The following is a 24,318-nucleotide window of genomic DNA, read 5'->3' as shown; positions in this document are numbered from 1 at the left end:
AGGATCAGACCTGTTTTCCCTATTTTGAGATCTGTCTGAGTTAATGAGGCAAAGAAAGAATGAAAAATGATTATATATATATTTCCCTATATTCTAAAAATGTAAGAGGCCCCAGGTGAGCGTCATGGTGCATCTATACACACGCACATAATGAGACTCACCTGGAACAGCTGGAGGGGATGCAAGAAGTGAGGGAAGAGTGATGGCATCAGCACCACAGGGCTAGTGATGGTGACGGCAGCAGCAAAATGCCTGGTGGGGTTTCCCAGGCTCTACCAGCAGAAAATGTAAAAAGGCACTCTTGTGCTGGCCCAAGATGGGAAGGGGGAAGGGAGGGGAAAGGTGAGTGAAGGGGGAAGGGAGGCAGGGGAGTTCCAGAGTGAAAAAAAAAATTATATATATATATATATATATATATATATATACATTTAGCGGTGATCGGAATGGTCTGGGTGTAATTGATGGTATCGCATAAAACTTAAAGTTCCCCTGAAGAAGCCATAATAGGCAAAACGAGGCCTTGCTGGGATGAGCAAAACAAGTGAACTTACCATCATTGGACAGACACAGAGATAGGGATCAATCTGTGATGAGTTATGCCATTGCAATCACATTTTGTGTCATTAGAAACTGATATGTTATGGTTAGGCATAACAGTTTTCTTTTTTTCAAATTTCATCATCATGTTGGAATAATTGGAGATTAGCAACCCATGAAGTGTACATTTTACATCATGTATTTATAGATGGAAATGTGTTATATATGTATTGTCATATTGTGTTTAAATGTCTTGATATACAGAGATTAGTTGTGGGGTTATTTCAGCTAGTGAAAGTTAGCAAATAGCATTGAGAGAGGTATTAGGGTTTGTAGGTTCATGTACTGCACATTCTATACAGTACATTTTTATTTGAGGATTTAATATTGTATACTTACAAATCATTTTTATAAAAAGATGTTTTCAATAAATATGAATTTTCCACTTTAAAAAATTGTGGTATTAAATCCTACAAGTATATATAGGTGCTTTTTCCTTTTTCACACTTTGGTAAGGGGCTTTATGTGGCTTATATCAAGCACTAGCAAGGTAGGCATTGTCGATTTTCTGGTTTTATATATATATATATATATATATATATATATATATATATATATATATGTGTGTGTGTGTTTCTGTGTGTGTGTGTGTATCTGTAATTTTGCAGTATATAGATTATCTATATAAATAAAAAAGTTAAATAGTTTGTACGTCGTCACTAATCTCGCCAACCGCTTAACCGAATGCATTCAAATTTGCACACAACATTCACTTCCCATACGGGAAGGATCTTATACACTTACATTACATATAGGTCACACCTGTGACAGGTAATACAAGTTTAAAAATTGCTTACACAAAACAGCGACATCTGGTGGCCGTCAGCACAAGCGCAACCTCTTACACCTTTCACACACACTCACACACCACACCCCACCCCCACACAGGGCTATTGTCTTTCATTCACACTCCCTCATAACACACAGAAATCCACACTCATCACACCACACACCCCCACCCACACGCCTGCCAATGTCACTTACTTCACCCACCCTCCCAAAACACACCAAAACACGAATTCCTGGCTGCTATATTGGGAAGCCACGCATTTCACACACCCTCCGAATTTAAATTAAAGTACCCTCTTCCACCCACCCACGCACTGCACTCCGATCACACACTACACCTGATACAAGTCCGTGCTTCTCCGCCGGCACCACAGGAACGGTCCGGGACTCATCACATTCAGTAGGGCCGTCGGATGCCAGCAACCAAAATGGCGCCAGCGGACCTTGCCCTTACTATGCTATACGGAGACAACAATGACGTCGGTACACCATGTGACATAGTAAGGGCAAGAGCCCGTCGGCGCCATATCCTCAGAGGACATTTGCCCTTACTAGGTCAGGAATCCTGACGCACATCTTTCACCGGTGAAGTTTTGCGACATGGCAGCCGGCGGAACAAACCCTAGCACACACCCTCGCCACCGGCTGGCAGTTTACACAGGTAGCCAGGGAGGAGCAGGGTGGGGGACCGTTTTTATTTTCCGCTGCGCGTTTTTCACAGGGGGGGGGGCTCTGATTCTCCACATCTCCCGAGAGGGGGGCTGTAGCGTGGGTTGCTCTATTTCGCCGGGTTGGGGGGGGGGGGGACACCAGGAAGGTGTGCTTGCATATTTAATCTATTCTTTGCTGCTGCTGTTCATTTGGGGTAAAAAAACAAAACAAAACACAAACTGTAACCTTTACTGCTCTATTCTGTTTTTTCAACTTAACCAGGCTCAGCTACTGCACCAATTGCTTTTAAATTTGGACACAACCTTGCTTTCACTTTCGGCAAGGTTCTTCTCTATTGAGATTACATAGATGTCACACGGTTACAGAAAAAAACATGTTTTTACATGTGTGTGGGGAAAACAGCAACATCTGTAGGACAGACATGCAACACACGCTATCTACCTTGGGAAATGAAGCTGCTGTACTGCGCATGCGTGGGCGGGAGCGCACGTCGCGCACAGCGGGACCAACATGGCACTGGGAGGAGCAGCAGCGGCGGACCGGCGGCAATATCGGGCGTGGTGGTGTTGGCCAGCCGAACTTCAACACCTGGGAGGAGCTGCAACGGCGATCTGGTACGGCTCACGTGCATGACAGGGAGGGATCCTCGCTGACCTCGCATCTTCGGGAGCGGGCCGTGCAGAACCGCACAAGAGGGAGAGGGACGGGGGGGGGGGGGGGGGGGCAGCTGGGATGGCATTGCGAGCCGGAGGGGATCAAAATCAGGGAAGGAGATTGAGAGAGGGTGCGGTGTCACTGACAAAAGGGTAGGGAGTAGGCGGGGAGAGGTGACAGTGAGGGGAGGGTGAATGAAGGGGGCAGTGAGTGTCAGGGGAGAGACACAGAGGGGAGAGGTGAGTGTGAGGGGTGAGAGTTGGAGTGGGGACAGGGAAGTGAAGGGGTTAGTGACCGAAGGGGGAGGGGTGAGTGTGAGGGGAGAGAGTTGAGTGGGGACAGGGGAGGAAAGGGGGATGAGTGACCAAGGAGGAAGACAATGTGTGACTGAGGTATATGAGCAAGGGGAAGGGGGGGGGGGGGGGGGGGGGGGGGAAAGAACCTGACTCTGCCACTGCAACGCGTGGCCGGGCACAGCTAGTATATATATATATATATATATATATATATATATATAATTTTTTTTTTAATTTTGCATAATAGCAGATAAAGACTATTTCCTGTTCAACTTTATAGTATATTAATATATACCATATATATACCATTTCATTTTTACACTTATAAACCATCTTATTTGAAAAATTATGACCTAAAGTGGTTTACAAAAAATTACTTAAAAAATACAATATATAACAGCATAATAAGCAAACATATCCAACAACATTTTTTTGAAGGGGTGAATAAACATATGAACAAAGGTGAACCGGTAGATGTAGTGTATTTGGATATTGAAAAGGCGTTTGACAAAATCCCGAATGAGAGGCTTCAAAGAAAACAAAAAAGTCTTGGGATAGGAGGCGATGTCCTTTTGTGGATTGTAGGCTGGTTAAAAGACAAGAAACAGAGAGTTGGATTAAATGGTCAGTTTTCTCAGTGGAAAAGGGTAAACAGTGGAGTGCCTCAGGGATCTGTACTTGGACCGGTGTTTTTCAATATATTTATAAATAATCTGGAAAGAGGTATGAGAAGTGAGGTGATCAAATTTGCAGATGACACAAAATTATTCAGAGTAGTTAAATTTCAAATGGATTGTGATGAATTGCAGGAAGACCTTGCGAGACTGGAAGATTGGGCTTCCAAATGGCAGATGAAATTTAACATGGACAAGTGATGCAAATAAGGCAAAATACCCTTTGCTGTAGTTACACAATGTTAGGGTTTATCTTAGGAGTTACCACCCAGGAAAGAGATCTAGGTGTCATAGTGGATAATACATTGAAATTGGCCCAGTGTGCTGTGGTGATCAAAAAAAGCAAACAGAATGTTAGCAATTATTAGGAAGGGAATGGAAAATAAAACGGAGGATGTCATAATGCCTCTGTATCACTCCATGGTGAGACCGCACCTTGAATACTATGAACAATTCTGGTCGCCGCATCTCAAGAAAGATATAGTTGTGATGGAGAAGGTACAGAGAAGGGCGACCAAAATGATAAGGGGTATGGAACAGCTCCCCTATGAAGAAAGGCTAAATACGTTAGGGTTGTTCAGTTTAGAGAAGAGATGGCTGAGGGGGGATTTGATAGAAATCTACAAAATCATGAAAGGACTTGAACAAGTTAATGTAAATCAGTTATTTACTCTCTCAGATAATAGAAGGACCAGGGGGCACTCCATGAAGTTAGCAAGTAGCTCATTTAATACAAATCAAAGAAATTCTTTTACACTCAGCGCATAGTTAAGCTCTGGAATTCATTGCCAGAGGATGTGGTTACAGCGGTTAGTGTAGCTGGGTTTAAGAAGGGTTTGGATAAGTTCCTGAAGGAAAAACCCATAAACTATTGTGATAATTAATAAGCAATAGTGGCTTGAGATCTATTTAATGTTTGGGTACAGCTTATGCATTGTAGCTCCTCTCGAGAGCTGTAATACTGAGGGCTCAATGCAACAAGGTGCACGGTAAAACAGTGTGCTGAAATTCACTGAGCCGTTTAACATACATGATAAAAAAAAAGTTCTACTCCCAATGCAGTAAGCAAATAGTGTGCTAATGAATTGTGAGTTAAAAAAAAAAAAGACACAAACCCAAGTTAAAATATGCACTCATCCTTTTGCATAGTGTTGCGACCGTTGCTGCCCGACGTCTCCACTCCGCCCACCTTACCTCTTTTGCGACTCCCTCTTTGGCTGATGGAAGTTTGGCTGCCGTGGTGTCATCTTGCCAACCTCCTCCGGCGTTCCCGGACCGGCTAGACGCTGCCTTCCGCCATGTTCTCCTGAAGCCTAAGGGCGCACGCGCGGCGCAGCCCCGACTCGAGTACCAGCTGTGGCGCGAAGCTCAGGGGCGTCCCCCTGAGATGACGTCATCCTCACCGGATACTTAAGGTCTTTCGTTTTTGCTAGCTATTCGAGTTAGCAAGGGCTTCCTCCAGGTATCGCTGCGGATGGGATTTGCTCTCTGCATACCTTGATACTCTGCCTCCTCGGACTTTACCAGGGGTATCCGCTCCTCGGGGGCCTCGCTCTCTCTTTTACTTTTCAGGTCACAGTCTGGAACCGGAACTCGCTCCTCGAGAGCCCACGTTCCCGGACCTGCTACTGAATATAACTTCTGCCAGGAAGTCACCACTGCCTACAACACCAATGAGTTACCATCTCTCTCTCAGAGCTTTCCCTGGAACCAGGTACTCGCTCCTCGAGGGCCTACTTCATTCCAGCCCCTGGGCTGCTTCAGAGACTACAGTGTGAGTGTTACCATCAAGGTTCTGTTCCTGAACTCTGCATACTCTGCCTACTCACTATATCAGTTTCTCTACAGCTCAGCCATCCAGAGATCGCTGTTCCAGTGCCTGAGGGACTACAGCCCAGCCGGGCTCTTCCAGCTCACTACTGCCACCTCTGGTGGTTCAATATACTGTTTAATAAAAGAACTAATGTGTGTCTGTCTCCATCCTCTGAGCCTGACTGGTGGTCCCTCTCGGGATCTTCCCCCGAGGGCGTGGTCATCTGCCACCAGCCCAAGGATCCACCCACAATTATCACAAATAATAACACATAGTCTGAGTACTCATTTTAACTGGTGGGGGAGACTCTGGCTAAAAACGCAGCAGCAGCCCCAAGCCGTGACCTTGTTTCTCCTGGTGCTGATTTTTTGCCAGTGCACTGGCTCTGCGCTCCCTCCTTTCCAGGGTTCCCGACAGTGTAGCTCTCAGGCGGAGAAAAAGCAGCGGCACTAGCCCCAAGCCAGCTCCAGCCTGCTGCCAATAGGTTCCCTGGCTGAACACATGGTTCATAGAGAGGGGGCAGGAAGGGAGGCAGGTGGAGGGATGAGAAAGGATGCTGAAGGCCTGTTCCCGTTCTGCTGAGGAGGAGGAGGAGGGAGCGCGGGGCACGATCCGGCAGCAACACCGACTGCACCGTCGCAGAAACGATTCTGGGGACAGTGGTAGTGAGAGAGCTGGGGCTGGAGAAATGATATAAGGAGTCCTTCCTGGAGCAGGCATTATAATTCACTGGCTTGGAAATGTAATTCCCGTCCGAGATGGAATGAGCTAATTTTACTCCATCTCAGAGCAGGAGCAAAATTTCCAGCATTAAAACAAGTTAAGGCAGTGCAGCTCTCTGCGTGGGGATGGTAATAGATAATGACTTCATGAGCGTGGGGTTTCTGTGCAAGAGAACTAACCAATACGTGCACTTTCACGCACACAATGTTTGTGTACAAAATTCCTCTCTGCATTGAGAGTAAAATTTGTGCACTGCCACGCAAACTTTATGACCCTGGCCCCTGAGTCAGTCCAAAGGTCCAGCCAGTCCAGCATCCTGTCTTTTACAGGTGCATTGCGGAGGAATATAAGAAACGAGGCATCCCTAGAGTGCTTTAGGAGTCGCAGCTCCATATGGAACATTCAGGTCTCCTCTTCCTATTGAAAACAAGATTAAAAGTCCCAGAATGCACAGAACTCTCTCACCTGCCCATCATAACCTGAAGACAGGTGGGCACCCAAAATTATGATTGGCTTCTTTCACTGAGCACATAGGGGTAGATTTGCAGAGGTGCGCGCGCGCATGTTATAAAATCAGGGGTCGGAATGCGCAAGGGGGTGCACAATTGTGCACCTTTCACATGCCGAGCCGCACTGCCTTCCCCCGTTCCCTCCCAGACCGCTCTGAAATTGGAGGGAACATCCCTACCCCTCACCCCACCTTCCCTTACCTCCCCCGCCCTTTCCCCCTACCTTTTTTTTTTGTTTTCCTCGGCAAATGGCCGCTGTACCGAGAGCCTCTGACCCCGCCCTGAGCCCTGGACCACCCCACCCCCTCCCCTCCCCGCCCCTTTTTGCAAGCCCCGGGACTTACACACGTCCCAGAGCTTTATGCGCGTCGCCGGGCCTTTTGAAAATAGGCCCGGCGCCCGTAACCTTTTGAAAATCCGGCCCATAGCCTTTTAACAGAGCTGATGAGAGGAAAGCCAGGACTGTAGTCAAAAGTGAGCATAATAAGTGAAGCAGGAGGCATCTGGTTTAACACAGAACCATAAGATGAGATGGCAGATAAAGACCCCAGGGACAATCTAGTCTGTCCAGTGTCATTCCTTGTGCAATGCTATAGACCCCAGCTGATTTTTGGCCTTCCTCTCATTTTGTAACCAGGAATCCTCTCTACTAATCCCATGCTTTCTTGGATTCGGTCACTGTTTCTGTCTCCACCACCTCACCAAGATATATCACAGGGATCGCTGTCACCACAACCAGTTATTATGTCTCATTGTAAGTCCTGTCACCAGAGCCTTTCACAGTAGTCCTGCATGGGGATGCACAATATACTAGCAACAAAGGCAGAATATTACAGTACTAACAAATGAGTCGCAGTCCTTCTTTATCTTTATCTTTCTATAAAACAGCCCACCAGGGAGGTGGCCTCGCTGGGTACGGGCATATTCTCTGGACAGAAAAGCATAAAACACCGTTTCAGATTTTGGCCTGGTTATACGCATGCATATCCAGTACTACAGAGAAAGACTCTTTATTAACGTGATGCAAAGGCACTTAGGAAAACAAGCCACACACATCTGTTTGGCCTCCTAAGGACCCTAAAGGAAACGAAATCTTAAATGAATGCACAAACCCGGCTCTCAATGAGGCATGGTCTAGGCATTTCAGAAAGCTCCTTCTAGCACCCTTGAAGTCAGAAATAGCGAAGCTATGCAGCCAGACTGCAGAGAGGGGGGAAGATGTGGAAACCCGTGGGAGGGTTCAGTTCTCTGTCATCTGGAAATTCGGTGGTACAGCTTGGTAAGTGCTTTAGACACGAGAAGGAGAGGCAGAGGCCACTGTTCAAAGGAGGCAACTGCACAAACTATTACTAGCTAGAAGCCAAAACTGGGAAGATGAACGGAAAATCTGTTTCTTCGGCACACATCAATAGCTCGTCATTTTGTAATTTGTCAGTGCTGTGCTAATGTAACGTTCTTTCTTTCCAGTGGTGTTTCAGTGTTAATGCAGCGGTATTTGTTACACTGTACAAGTTACAAATCATTTTACACTGAACGAACAATGAATGGTAATAACTCCCTTGACGTATATTCTCCAGTTTCCGCTCAGCAGGAATCTACATCTGAAGAAACTTAGGTTACTGATTCTATGAAGGGATCGTAAAACTCCTGTCGAATGTTAGTGGGATCATATTATTTTAGTGGAAACCCAAGCCAGTTTAACAATATCATAAAAGTTTACACTTGCTTTACGTGATAGAATATCACCCTTTCTGCAAACGACCTTGATTTTTAAAATGTCTTCCTTTCCTTTAAGTTTTAAAAGCCTTGTATTTTGTTGCCTGATTGCTGCCGTCCAAGGTGAATGCCATAGCAGGCAAATAGGGGTTTTCCTGTAGTAATTCCTGGATTTCCGCAGCTGAGACTTTTATCCTATCCACCACATTGTCTGCATTTACTCTCCATTAAGCATACAATTCCTACTGAGAAGAAAACAACTGGAAACAGATGTGCCCAACTGCAGCAAGATGAAACACCACCATGGAGGTGAGGGAGAGAAGAGAGGCAGGCTGGTATAACATCGCAAACTTTTGAGCAAGGTTGCAATCCCTGCAGAAACCATGGACACACAGTAATGTTTTAGGACGTGCATTCATTTGAAACGAATGACATTTCTTATTGAATTTCATGATGTTTTCAAAACAGAACGAAAGAAAAAAACGATATTTAATTATTTTTCTTTTCTTTCATTTTTGGAAAAAAAAAAAAAAAAAGGGGAAAAACCACTTAAGGCCAACTAAAGGCTTCCCTGGGCTGATCTGAGTCTTCCTCAGAACATTCCCAGGCCCAAGGCCTAGGTCTAGGCTGAGCTCAGAGGCTGGGTTCTGACACCACTTGACCCAGGCCCAGGACTGACATCACAGCCCTGCCTGGAGTCTGAGTCCCATCAATGAGCCTTTGACCTAGGGCCAGGTCCAACACTGGCGACTGGCCTGGAGGCCTGGTCTTCTCAGCAAAACCTCAGCCTAGGTCCACGCCCAAGCCCGATGCCAGGCAAGGTCCTGATCACCTCAGTTTCATCCTAGGCCAGGCCTCTGTATGTCCTCTTTTATTCAAATGTCCTCTTCAAATGACACCCTCTGCTCAGAGAATGCACTGGAGTATCACCACTCTGACAAGTCCCTTCTAAGTGCAGGGTGCAAGTTTGATGTATGGATGTTGGAATATACAGTTATACATCAAATTGGCACCATCCACTTAGAGAAAAATGCCGGAGTGCCGTCCCTCTGGCACATCTTCCCAGCAGAGACCATCATTTGAAGAGGACGTTAAATGGAAGAGGATGTATGGAGGCCTGGTTCTAGGCTTCCAATCCTGGGCTTCAGCCTTAGGCCGAGGCCTTAGCGATTGAACCCATGCCCCATTATCAGGTTTGGGCCTGAGTCTGGGCAACATGACCCAGCCTCTGAGCCAGACCCCGGCATCGGCCTAGATCTGGGTCTCAGCAACAGGACCCAACCTCCGGTGGCGGCTGCAGCCTTTTTTTTTTTTCTTCTTTGGCCTGGGCTCCGGTAACGGCTCCACTGAGCCCTTCATTCTATACTCGTCAGCATGTGGGGATACCGCATAGCAAACACATGGTCACACTGCCACCTTTCATCATGTGATCAATTCAGCTGACGCACCGAGGCATGCCCGAGGCCCCGATAGGCCAATCTGCCCCTGCATGCAAAGTGAGCAGGGTGCAGCCCCTAGTATGCAGGTGTGTGTGTGTACTCCTGGGGGAATTCTGTGCAAAAAAATTGAAAATTCTGCACCAAAAAATTAAAAATTCTAGGCACACATTTTCTAAATTCTGCAAAATTCTGCACAGTTGTCAAAATAATATTTTTGGCAAATTATCATTCTGCATATCACTGCGATCCAGTATCAGGAAGCAGGCTTCAAGCCTCACGTGCGGCAGCAGGAGCCACGTTTAACCAAATGTCATCTCCCGCTGCTGTGGGGCCGGTCTCGCGCAGCAGGAGATAAACGCGACTTCTGCTGCCGCACGTGAGGCTTGAAGCCTGCTTCCTGATTCAAGAGCAGCAGAAGTTAGAGTCTGCTCAGCTGTCTAGTGCCATGGACACATGCCAAAGGTTGCGGACCTCGGGCCTAAAACAAACGGAAATATGAATCCTCCTTTGACTTCTGCTACTGTCCCTGTTTACCTTCTCTCCCCAACCACCACCCACCACCCATCATTTATTCCCCTTCTTCCTTTGAGCACTATCATCTCATATTTACTGCCCGTTACCCTCTTTCTCACTCACAAGCTGCACACCACTCTTGAGTCTTCAAGCTGCTTGTTTGGAGGTAACTCTGAAGGCCCTGCCCAAGGCTTCAGGCAGCTCGCGGAGCTAGGCTGTATGCACAGCTGCACTGCCATCCGCGAGCCTGCTGCGAGCTTTCCACGTGCTTCCGGGGATCATGCCCTTCCTCTTCCGGCAAGCTCGCAGAGCCATTATTGATTATTGCCACGATCCTGCCTGCAATAGCGTTCAGAGTGGCGGTGTAGCCTGGGTTCTGCAAGGTGAAGGGAGGAAATCTGCAGGAAGGGGGAATTCTGCGCAAATTCTGCATTCTGCAATAGCACAGAGATCCCCCAGGGCTAAGATAGATAGATAGATATAGAGAGAGAGAGAGAGATACACACACACACACATATATACATATAGTTTGTCCAATAAAATATACCAAAACCTTCAAATATATCCTATTTTTCCTGTAATAAGTATGACAAAAAACATTTTTATCCAACTTAAAATGCTATTTTAATGATCTTTGCTTTGTACACATTAAAAAAATCTCTGTACAGAGTGGGTAGAGTTGTCTTATAAGGATGTGCATGGCATGTCTGCCTTTATGTCAGTATCTTGTCTGTAAATCATAGCTATACTAATGACATTTACACTACTGGCATGAAGAAAGGGATACATATTATAGCCAAAAACGATATTCAGGGTCCTGGCTAAGATAACCTCAAGCTGATGACTTTACTTTCAAAATCAAGAAGACCTCTAAAAGCATGAAAGTACTTTCACAATTTTGGCTACACATTTTTTTCTATTTTTTTATTTCCAAAAAATAAACATCTGTTCAAAGGCACAAGATGTGCCTGTCTTTTCCCGATACGTGGGGAATGGGAAGAAAAAAAAATAAAACCAATAGCTTAAACAGAAGCTTTTTGTAATCCTGACAACATGACAGTAGCTAGAGCTGGAAATCTCATTCTCTTGATTTCATGCTATAAATCCATGAGGGCTACGCAAAGAGGAAATTGTTCTGCAGTTACTACTGGAAAGTTTGACTCCAGATTTTCCGCCCAAAATATACTGCTCTGTTAAACTGTTCACTGCAGAGGAAGACACTATATCAGACTGTAATGACAGATAATCAACTTCCTCTTGTTTCCAAAAATGCATTACTGAGCATGCCAAGGTGGAATCAGTTGAAACTCTAAGCTCTGAATAATAGAAGGAATTGAATGATAGACCATGCATCTATGGTCCTTTAATGCATTTCTGCACATCCCGATGCATTAACTAGTAGCAGGGCTGCTTTGACAATGCCTGATAACACTTGCTATATCCTAGCAGGGAATGGAACAGCTCCCCTATGAGGAAAGACTAAAGAGGTTAGGACTTTTCAGCTTGGAGAAGAGACGGCTGAGGGGGGATATGATAGAGGTGTTTAAAATTATGAGACGTCTAGAATGGGTAGATGTGAATTGGTTATTTACTCTTTCAGATAATAGAAAGACTAGGGGGCACATTTAAAACTAATCGGAGAAAGTTCTTTTTTACTCAACGCACAATTAAACTCTGGAATTTGTTGCCAGAGGATGTGGTTAGTGCAGTTAGTATAGCTGTGTTTAAACAAGGATTGGATAAGTTCTTGGAGGAGAAGTCCATTACCTGCTATTAAGTTCACTTAGAGAATAGCCACTGCTATTACTAGCAATGGTAACATGGAATAGACTTAGTTTTTGGGGTACTTGCAAGGTTCTTATGGCCTGGATTGGCCACTGTTGGAAACACGATGCTGGGCTTGATGGACCCTTGGTCTGACCCAGTATGGCATGTTCTTATGTTCTTATGTTCTATGGCTGCTGAATGGAATATATGTCCGAAGCAGGAGGTCAGGAGATAAGACTCCTGCCACAGTACAACATTGCATTGCGGAAGGACATCTATTTGAAGACTTGAAATGATTCATCCTTGAACATGCTCCGCTCAATCGGCACGGAGGAGATCGATCACATATACTCAATTACAAAGAAAGCCTGTGGATTCACCTTCTACAAACATTAGAACCTAAGGGGCTAAATGAGAAAATAGATTGGTTTACACTAGTCTGATTTCAGTATCCACGTCACTTCCGGCTGTCAATCACTCCCGGTTTTGGCGGCATTCTTTCCCTTTAAAATGGTGTCCGCACGAAGCGTTCACTGTCAGCACTGCGGCACCTTAAAGCAACAGGTAGTTCTCAGCACCTTGATGTTCTATGTAAGTAGAAGAAGCTCTGCTTTTCCTGTCAGACATTTATACTCCCGGCCAAATAAATAAGATTGACTTTTTCTTGCTCTGTTTTAGCGCTGAATGAACTTTCTTTTCAGCGTCCAGCACGTAGGATCTGACTGACCAAGTAAGTGCCTTCCGGCAATGTTTGCCACCACAGAAATTTCTCACAGGGCAACTTTAACTTATTCTTATCCTTTGCAGTTAAAATTCACATTGTCCACATAAGCGAATCTATTCCCTGAAGAAGGAGATTTACAATGACTCCGAAACATTGCAATGTAGGACACTGATCCATTTATGAAAGCAATGAGCATCTCACTGAGTTGAGTGGAGCTTTCATGAGCCCATGAAAATAATTTGGTAGCACATGTTTGACTGAACTGCAGAATGAACACTGTTGGGTACATTTTTAAAAAGTACGTCGAATTTTATAAGATACGCACGTAGCCATGCGTATCATAAAATCCGGGGTCGGCGCGCGCAAGGAGGTGCATATTTGTGCAATTTGCACTGGCCTCGGAGGGAACTTTCCTTCCACCCCCCCCACACCTTCCACTCCCTTCCCCTACCTAACCCACCCCCCCGGCCCTATCTAGGCTCCCCTACCTTTATTCGAAAAGTTACTACTGCCTCCGGGCAGTAGTAACTTACGTGTGCTGGCGTGGCAGGCCCCGATACAGGCTACTGTGTTGGGGCACTCGGCCACGCCCCCGGACCGCCCACATGCCCCCGAACCGACACCATGCCCCCTGGCCACGCCCCCGACCACCCCTTTTTGCAAGCCCCGGGAATTACGCGCATCCCGGGGCTTGCGCGCACCGCCAAGCCTATGTAAAATAGGCTCGGCGCGCGCAGGGCCGTTTTAGAAGAGTTACGCGCGTACCTTATGCGCATAACCCTTTTAAAATCCGGCCCTGTATATATAAAAGAAGACATTGTAGTAGTCTTTATATGGAGCTAAGTACAATACAGTGGACTTTCTGCAGATAAGTGTGGAGATATTCCTGTTACATACTAGTATCTGTATGAATATGCACAGTGAAAATTACAAGCATTCATAACCCACGCATAGAGAGACCAATGATTACAAAGTCCCAGTGCGAACCAGGGCAGATCCGGTTTTGGAAAGCCTTATAAGCACTATATGATGGTCACTCTTTAAACAAGCCCGTATTTACCATAGTAGCAAGATTTTCTATATATTGGCTTTTGCATGATATTCATGCTACCGGGGATTTTTGTGATTTAAACGTGGAAGACATGGCAGGTCTACATAGCTCCATATAAAGACTACTATAATGTCTTTTTTTATATATTCAGTGTTCATTCTGCAGTTCAGTCAAACATGTGCTACCAAATTATTTTCATGGGCTCATGAAAGCTCCACTCAACTCAGTGAGATCCTCATTGCTTTCATAAATGATTTAACAGTGGGCATTCCAGGATCTCCCAATAATACCTTTCAGCATATCCCTGACCAAATTTAAGAGCACTGCTATAACAAAAACACTCCATGTCTCATGGTCAAGACTTGGTGACAAAAATTCACCATAGATGTGTCAAGGAGTCTAAAACCTATGAAGTTTTACTCTCAATTACTAACACACTTGTGTTTACCTCAATGTGGTTGATTAATGAGTTGTCAAACTTGAATCCAGGGATCCTCTTACCACTGCAAACAACTCCCACGTCTTCAGTATGCTTGCAGTCAGATATACCCCAACCATTGGATGTACAGGCAGCTATGGTTTCCTCTTTACCATTACAGTTAACGTTGTCTAACCAGATACGACCTAAGGAATGAAGAAAAAGATGACAAAGCAGTGTTACATTAGATGACTTTGGTCAAGTTCTGCCGTAATAAGCATCCATGTGACATTAACTGCTATCACAGGTTTTCCGTAATTCAACAGACAGGCTTACCAAGGACTGAGTGGGCAATTGGAGACTTTATTCCTGTTCTCCTCATAAAAATGGTCCCAGTAGAAGAGCTGAGAGAACATACAAAGATTGGGTGAAAATCTGGGTTGGTTTTTTTTTCACAGATATTGTGACATCCCTCTGGGTTAGATGTCCCTAGTGTTTCACAAACCAGCTAGAAGGAATACCACATTTCAGCTCCTCCTCCAGAGTGGGTGCTGAGAGAAGACTAGGTATGGTCTTCTGGTTTAGTTTTTGAACAGAACAGAGCTCCTTCAGTTTCTATTTGCCTAAATGAGGTTTATACCCCTCATTAGGTGGATTTAAGGGAAATCCCTGTCAGGCACTGCCTGCCTATGTGGGGCTATCCTGAGTTAAGTAGTGACATTGCTTGAAAATTTTGTCTGAATTGAGGATTTTGTGTAGGTGAGATCCTGGAGTTTTTGGAAATGGCTTTCCCCCGGATCAGGAGACCTGAGAATGGAAGACCTATAGATTCTTATCCAAGGGAAAAGGGGCTACAGTGACCATGCTTGGCGGAGATTTTGTGCTATTTTAGAATTTTGGACAGGTTTTTGTTTTAAGGAGGTTCTTTTTCCACTCCTTCTCAATTGGGGTTGGAATTGTATCAGTATAGTCATGAAGTTGTACCTCAGACTTTTCCTACTCAGAAGTTATGTACAGTGATAAAAGAGCTAAGGTTGGAGAAAAAACTCAGAATTGAAGATACTTAGCAGGATCTTCGCTGGGACACAGGCACAGGCTGGGTAGAAGGAAACCATTGGACTCTGGTAGGACTGTTTAAACCTCTAAGGGGATTCCCCACAGCACAGGATCTCCCCAGAGTCTGGGACACCGAAACTGTCAATCCCAGAGAGTTAGGAATCATCCAGGAACCTGAGTCACTGGCACATACACAGAGAGAAAGGACACTCATCTGTAAGGTCTTTATTTCACATGAACATTGATTACCTTTTGAAGAACTCAGTAAACTCTTTATTTGAACACCCAATTTCTGTGTCCTTCATCTGTCCCAGCCAAGCACCATCACAGCATCATTTCAGACCACAAACCACTCTAACAAAAGAAAACATCTCCCCGCCTGGGCCAAAAAGTAATAGCTGCCCCCCCCCTCCTCCCCCCACACACAAAGAACTCTCCTCTGAGGTCTCAAGGAGCAGGGGACAAGTGACAGAGAAATACAGTCCCAATTTATAAATTCCTTGTATGTGCCTGGAAGGAAAATGTCCCTTCCAAGAAAAGAGTTGTAATATAAATTACCGGGCTATTTTCTGACTTTTATCTTGATCTAGAAGGTCGAAGTTGGCATTCTATTCTTGAAACACCATCAACATTCATGGTGTTTCAGGATTTGTTTTCCCAACTTTGATGATGTTGCTGAGGTGGAAAGTTAATCATGGGGGGTCATCAGCCTTGATTTAAATAATGAGGAGGCTCAAACTAGACCAACAAGATTTTAGTTTGACCAGTCATTGACCTTCCTCTTTCATCCCTGGAAAAAGTCTAGATCTAATTCAGAAAGGTTCATATATCCCATAACTCAGATCATGCTTGTGAAAATGTTTTCCAAAAGGGTCCATTTAGTAACAGAATGTTGCTCTTTGGAACACCATGGAGTCAAAGATCATTGTTGCTGGCTAATCCAACAAACTGGGGCAGAGTTAATGATGCTTGGTAGTCTCTGTGTGTCCTGTGATATAATAGTTCCCAATCTCTAGTATGACATAAAGCAGACTAGGGAACAGGAAAGGGCTATATGGAAAAAGGATGAGGATAAGTAAATAAAAAAATCCAATATAAACCACAAGGATAAATTCAAAATAATAAATAGTGGATCCCCTTAAAATGTGATAGGAGTACTCATACAGGTGCATACATCACAACCTAAACATCATAAGGTTGATATTCAGTGCCATTTAGCTGGATAAGTAAGGACTTATCCGCTAGGTATGGGGGGCGTTTAGATATTCAGATGCATTAAGTGGTGAGAGGGTTGGGGGCTTGATGGGGAGGAGCTACTTATACAGGTAAATTAGCTGGATAAGTGGCGATATTTGAACTTATTCATCTAATCAGATCATTCATCAAAATGCGTTAGGATCCTATGTGTGCGATAAATATCGCAACACATATTAGTATGCAAATTTTACATTTAGTATGCAAGTGGGAGGAGTTAATGAAAATGAAGGTCTGCTAGTACGGAATGTGGTAGAGTAAAAGCTAGTTGGAGACTGTATTGAACAAATCAGCTCCTCTTGTTGGTACCTTTCATTGATTGAAATGATAGAAATTCATCAGTCATATCAAATTTGCAGTTAATTCCTCTGACTGTGTATGTAAAACTACCCCCCCAAACCCGCCCTGAGTTGAAATTGTTCCCAGCCACTACTCATTTATTCTGTATTGTATAAAAGTAAAAAATGTGTGTATATTTTCACTCATGCACACATACACGTGTGAAAAAGGGGCCTTCTGGGGTGCAGCCTACATGTACGTGCATAAGTTGCTATTTTAAAAGACACGCACTTACATTTTCCAACGTATTCCTATATTTGTCTTGAATAAGTGATAGTAAGCATGATTATTGTGTAGTACTGATTTGGTTGGAAGTCTGGGTGAACTGTGTGGAGTTCAGGATGAAGAACCAGGAGGGTCTCAGTGGCCTGGAGAAGGACTGGGTGGACTGGTGGAGTAATTGGTAAAACTGGTAATTTTCCTGATGCACGTATGTTTTAAAATACGCCAGTTTACGCACGTAAATCCCAATATATGCGTGCAAGTCCTATTTTATTTTTGCGCATAAAATGTATGCGTGTATATTTAAAAAATAGGTAGGAAAAGTACATGCTTTCAATGCATCAATATATGTTCTTTCAAAGCATTCATGTGTTCGTGCGTAAGACTACATATGCATGTATGTTGAGGGGTAGAGATACATGTATTTTATAAAACGCATGTAAATCATATGAGTGGGCAATAAAATATTATGATAAAAGTACATGTCGCCATTTATGTGTGTATATGACACCCCATGCAGTTGTTTGAAAGTTATTCTCTATTTGGGTAAATTCTGCAGTGCAACTGTACCACTGAATATCCGGCTAACTTTCTTAGCTGGATAAGAACTGAATATCAAGATCCATGTGAAAAAAACCACACTTATAATCACAGCTCCATTTATGCATATAACGTCAGTATGTAGTTTTCAAGTTATTTTATAAAGCAACTAAAAGTTCTTATCTCCTGAGGATAACTATATAGCATATTAATGAAAATCTTGAGAACAAGCAGTTAGCATCAATATATTAGAAACTCTACTTAGGGGGTCATTCTCTAAAGGGATCGCATGCAATACCTAAATCGGGCGGAGTCGGCCCCGGAAGAGGAGGAGTTGGGGCGGCACTGGGGCCGATGCTGCGGAGACATCGCTGGCAGCGAAAGGTAAGGACTCTTATCGCCGCCAGTTTCGCGCCAAATAACGACACCTTTTATGGTGTAGTTATTCGGTGCGAAAGCCGGCAGCCAGCGCACCGCAGTGGTGCGATGGCTGCCGGCTGTTGCAGGCCCGCCCCCTGCTTCACCCCGCCGCCCCCCCCCGTTACCGCCGGATTCTCTAAGGTCTGCGACTTTAGAGAATCCAGGCCTTGGTTTCATGTACTGTGCTATGTTTTACTCTTCAGATTGCTTCACAAGAGATTACAAAATGCTTTTGCTGCTACTCCCAATATAGCCACATTTTGGCATGGTCTCCAGCAACTATTGTGGAAAGTGATTTAATTGTCCATCAGCGCCTCCAGAGAATTTCCTGTATGTGCTCCAGCCCTGAAAGGAGTGTGCAGCTTTTTATATATTCAGGTACATTTGATAAAACTTGGACAACATGGTTTACTAAGGCAATCATAAAATGATTTTCTAGACCAATGATAAATAAGATTAAAATCCAGGAACCAAGCAAAGACACGATATTCCCATGACACAACACACTACCTTAGGACTGCTATGTGTATAATTAATATGGTCCACAATCTGCTAGGTTTTTAAATGCATGATTCCCTTTGTGATTCTTTATTTAAACCCATGGGATGCACAGTGTCTAAGTGAAAAATCCAGCATTATTCTAATCTAGGGTTAGGCAACTTCAGCCCTATAGTGCTGTAAACAGGTTGGATTTTTAGGATCTCAATGAATATGCATGAATATGTATTTGCATACAATGGAGGCAGAGCATGCAAACACCTCTCATGCACATTCACTGGTCACCCTGAAAACCCAACCTGTTTGCAGCACTCGAAGCCCAGAGTAGTCTACCCGTGATGGACAATTCAATCGTCTCCTGAAGCAGGTACCTGAGATGGTACTAAAACATAGCTATACTGGGAGATGCAGCAAAGGCATTTTTTAACCTCTTGTGAAGCGGATGGCAGAATACAGCATAACACAGTACTTGAAGCTAAGCAGAGTTCCTAATATAATAATGCTGACTGCTTCTTCCCAAAATTTTCATTAATACTATATGTAGCTGTGCTTAGGAGATACAAATTTTTTTAGCTGCATTATAAAACAACTTTAACTTTTAAACTATTTACTGATATAAGGATAACTTTCAAACAAATGTGCATGGTGGCATATACACGCGTATGTCGCTGCAAGCAGATCTACTCTAGTATTTTAAATCTGCACGTATGATATATGCACATTTTATAAAATACGCATTTCTAAATCATGTATCTATGATATATGCACCTTTTATAAAATACACGTATCTCTATTCTGCAACATACACGTGCATATGTAGGCTTAGGCATCAATACATGCAATGCATCGAAGCATATATCAATGCATCGAACGTGTGTCCTTTTTCCATTTAAAAAATATATACATGTATATTTTATACGCAAAAATAAAGTAGGACTTACGCACCTAAGTAGGTGTGATTTAAATCATGTGCATGTCTTGGAAATTACCAGTTTTACCAATTAGTCCACCAGTTGACCCAGTCCTACTCCAAATCATGAAGACCCTCCTGCTTCTGCAGCCTGAACGCACCTCAATTCACTCAAACCTCTCACCCAGTCAGTACCACATAATAAACACATTTAATATCATTTACACCAGATAATTAGCAGGTGCAATGGAGCTATGATGATAAAAGCATTTTTTCGTATAATATTTAGGCTGTGATCTACACCCCTATATGAGTGCTCCTATCGCATTTTACAGGGATCCACTATTTATTATTATATTAAACAAAAGTAATCATATTAGCATTCCCCAATGATGTGTTGACAATCATTTTCCCAGTTAAGTATTTCTAAAGGTCAATTTTACATCTGTTCCATTACTAAATGATGTCATGATATACAATGAGCATAGCTGGGCATAAGCGGACACATTTGAATGTTTGGAGTCATGAACTAGTACCATGTGGTTGGTTTTAATTGCATATAGGAAATGGTTAAAAATTATACTAGTCATTTTTCAGACCGATGATTACATTTTTGAGACATTTTAAACGCTTAAGTGCATTAAAGTAACCTTTAAGTAACTTTTAAGCAAATGCATATAATCTCAGTTATATGAAGGTCTCTATATCCTTATCTCCATTATTGAGTTACATTATATCTGTGGTTCTTTAGAAGGAAATGAATAGTACAGAACCACAGCTTTCTTACAAGTAAATTTTAAAAGGTGTGCGCATGTGCCCATAAATGTGTGTATTGGGCACGCAAGCAAAAATACACCTGATTTTATATTGTGCGTGCAAGTACACATGTACCATTTAAAATATCCCTTCTGCACGTATGTGTTGGAGCCTTTAGATCAGTGGTTCTCAACCCTGTCCTGGGGACCCCCCCAGCCAGTCGGGTTTTCAGGATATCCACAATGAATATGCATGACAGAAAATTTGCATGTTATGGAGGCAGTGTATGCAAATTTTCTCTCATGCATATTCATTGTGGATATCCTGAAAACCCGACTGGCTGGGGGGGGTCCCCAGGACAGGGTTGAGAACCACTGCTTTAGATGCATACTCACAAGTGATGTGAGAGAGAGAGAGAGAGAGCACATTTGCATAGGTGTCAATATGTCACTCTCATCAGGACCAGCGGTAAAGTCGCCTGTGTAAATTGGCGCGCATTACCATGGTCAGCCTTGACAAATTTCAGGGGCGTACATCTTGGCCCACCCTGGAATGCCTCTTTTCTACCTCCTTATTCTTGACGCGTGCGCAGGTATGTATGCGCGTCCGTCCTGGCTTCTTGAAATGCGCGTTGCTCGCGCATGGTCCACGTACATAAGGGACTGTTGTTGTGCGAGCAACGCTTTGAAAATCTACCTGTTAGGTTTTTGACATGCTTATTATGATAGACAATGAAACTAGCCAAATTACCTCCGGAGTTAAAAGTATGGTTATTCTTTAGATATTTCTGTCAGCTCTACAATATCATTTTATTACTCGCTCCCTTTTCCTTATAGTGCCTTTTTTTTTTTTTTAGTGAATTTTGCAAATTGTACATTCGTAATTCAAAGCAGGCGCTGGAGCAGCTAGGGAAATAATATTATAGGCGAGAAATAAGGAGCCAAGCCCAGGGTAGATAAAACATAAGCTAAATACAACATAGGCCTTCTACCATAGTACATGGAGATGAGAGTTATTAGCTAAGTGACATTATTCATAATTGAGCCTAAAGACTAAGGGGCCGTTGCAGAAAGTTACGTTTAGTAGAACGCACCTTTTAGCCTGCATTTGTGTTCGCCTTTACTGCGGGCAAAAAACTTACTCCTGATGCAGGAAGGAGCTTTGCATGCAGAAAATGTACCTGCCTCAAGGAGAGTAATACTCAGTGCCCTTTCATGGAAATCCCATGCAAATGAGGGCATGAAGTATTGCTTCCCGATGCAGAGAGATTGCATCAGGCCAGTGCATTTTCTTTAGTGCTATAGAGTTAAGTTTCCAGTGCTTTAGAAACAATAATTAAAAAGGGAAAAAAATGTCCGAGTGGGTAAGTGGCAGCCGCCGCCACCACCTAGCTGGATAACTACCGACTTATCCGTCTATCTGGCAGCAGCCACCAGATATCTGGATACACCGGTATTTATCGCCTACCTGGCACGGTCACTACATAGCCAGATAAATGGATAAGTCACTACATAGCCAGATAAATGGATAAGTACCGATTTATCAGGCCATCTGGAAGCTGCTTCCTGCTGCCATAGATCCAGATAAGTTGGTATTTATCTGAGTATGTATGAGTATGTAGTGGTATTTATGTATGTATGAGTATGTAGAGGCGGCAGCTGCTGCCACTTAAAGAGACAACTCCCTTCTCCTGGCGTTAAAATGTGCATTTGGCCTGTGCCAAATGCACATTTTACAGTTTTTACATGTTTTTGTAACTCCTGATGCATTAGTATATCATTAGCTTATTGCATTGGGAGTTAAAAAAAAACATGAACCTGAGCATTAAAACTGTGCTGAAAATGAGTGCACGGTTTTTTAATGCTCAGATCATTGCATCGGCTCCTGAAAGGTCACACTCGTGAAAAACAGAGGATGTGACCTCCCATGTACCACATGAAATCTCACATACCAGTTTTTGATGTAAACTGCATTAGCCTTTTTCATATAATGCGTCAAAGCTTAGGGTTTGAGAGACTTTTCAGCTGTTTCACAATTCATGTCGCCCACTTATGACGGAGAATCATTTTATCTCTCTCAGAAGGATGAGGAATTGCTGTAAAGATGCTGAGCCTCAGTCTGGGAACTTCTGGTCACCCAGATATTAAACATTGTCTGCTGTTGGCAGCCGAGCTGTCACTCCAGGTTTAGGACACTGGTCCATATGAATCAATTGGACACCAGCGTGCAATACAATGACTAAACATCCTGACTTCTAAGGTAGCAGCAGAAGTTTAGAGCTATTTAAAATGTGTTAAAAATAACTGTAAAGCCACATTTCCAGAATTATGTGGGGTGAATTATGATTACTAATGGAATCAGCATTACGGTAATGATTACTGGGAGATGTGTATGCAGTCCTCAGCTGTGTTAGTAATACATTGTGGAGGAAGGTTTCATTTTAAAAAGGTAAACTAGAGTAGAGTCGGAGGCTCAGTGGTAGAGCAAAGAACTTGGTTTTGTTTCTTGGGCCTGGTTTCTGCTGCCTGGGCTGGCTGGTTGATGCTGCAGAGGCAGCGTTCATAGTCCACGGGGGAGAGGGAGTCTCAGACATTGCTCAACAGTGATGCCTACTGGCCAGACTTGGGATGTGCACATACCGGGTTCTAGGCCAAGGACCATTCCTGCAGCGGCTGGGCTAGGTGGGTGAGGGTTATATAAAGGAGAGCAGTGATTGTCTGTCATTCACAGAGGGTGGAGAGCGGATGGACGGGAGAGTGGGAGAAAACATGAACATTTGTAGCAGAATTTTTTACATGTGACTGTATTGTTTGATGACATTGCTAATAAACAATTATTAAAAAAAAAAAAAAAGAGAGCGAGAGAACTGTGAATGCAAGCTTATGGCACTGGAGCCCATTAGAGGCTGGTTCTGATTGAGCTGGGAGCTCTAAGGAGCAGGAAGAAGCTGCCGAGTCAAAAAAAAAAAAATTAAATAAGGGTAAAGACTTGTTCAAAGAATTGTGCTTCCTGGAAGGAATGAGGTAACCTGCACAGAGCAACATTTGCAACCCTAAAAGAAGACCCAACAGAGCTGGGAGAGGTTTCCACGTTGGAATCTTATCTGCTGTGGGGAGATGCACATAAAACCACTGCCGGCCAGACTAGATGGGGGTTTTACACTATGTTACTGGGAAACAGTATGAAAAGAAAGAGCGTTACCTTCCCCTTTGCCGTACTTGGAGCTTGGGAACCAGGCCAGAGCCTGGGTGTAGCCCAGTTCCCTGCACACGACGTGAGCAGCGTGGATGGAGAAGTCATCGTCACACACCGTGCCCCACTCCCCGTTGTAGTACACTTCCACTCTGCCCTCACTGTGCTTCCTCTTCTCCCCAGACAGCCGCAGGTAGATCTTGGGGACGTCCGCGGCTCTTTGGGGCTGCTGCTGCTGCTCGGGCTGCTCAGGATAAGAGGGCCAGTGGTCGTACTGTGCCAAGCAGACGTGGCTCAGCCAAGAGTGCAAGAGGAGGAGAGAGGCGACCGAGAGGCAAGACCCCAGGAATCCTTCCATTCTCTGTATCCAGCTCGGACTGTGCAAATTCCTTTCCGGCAGCTGGGCCTGTATTCAGTGCAAGCAGGATCCACGATGCCTGTTCCAGAAAACAAAATGAAATTAACTACTTCTTCCAGCTTAAGGAAACAGGGCATTTTTAGAATCTGCCTCACATTTTGGTGATTTGTGCCTATCATATTTTCTTTTGTGTTCTTACGTGCAGCCCCCAGGAGCAGCAGAATCTAAATTTAACAAATAAATAAGAAGGGACCCATGAGACTCTGGGCCCAGTGCACTGCATAAACCCCACCCAAGCAGCCCCTGCGGTGCAGGGATGCCCAAGGAAGAAAGGAGTCCACGCGCAGCTGCTCCAGGGTGCACCCTCCTTGCTCGGGCCCTGTTCTAAAATTGGCACCTAGGCATCCTTAATTTGAAC

The 24,318-nt window shown here is 44.0% G+C and overlaps 1 protein-coding gene across 1 annotated transcript in view; it reads right to left on the bottom strand.

Moving 5' to 3' along the window:
* The window catches only part of LOXL2 (lysyl oxidase like 2), a 177,674-nt gene that overhangs the window by 134,620 nt on the left and 18,736 nt on the right, over nt 1-24,318 (bottom strand). Inside the window, exons 2-3 of the mRNA XM_029604127.1 lie at nt 23,552-23,979; nt 14,386-14,561 (exon numbers count right to left, since the gene is read on the bottom strand). Of these exons, the coding sequence (XP_029459987.1) occupies nt 14,386-14,561; nt 23,552-23,900 (525 nt within the window). The 5' untranslated portion in view covers nt 23,901-23,979. The remainder of the gene's footprint in view (nt 1-14,385; nt 14,562-23,551; nt 23,980-24,318) is intronic.

Source organism: Rhinatrema bivittatum, chromosome 5, assembly GCF_901001135.1.
Source record: "Rhinatrema bivittatum chromosome 5, aRhiBiv1.1, whole genome shotgun sequence".
NCBI classification, from domain to species: domain Eukaryota; kingdom Metazoa; phylum Chordata; class Amphibia; order Gymnophiona; family Rhinatrematidae; genus Rhinatrema; species Rhinatrema bivittatum.
Note: the sequence above shows the minus strand (reverse complement) of the source record. Positions and strands in the feature narration are given on the sequence as shown.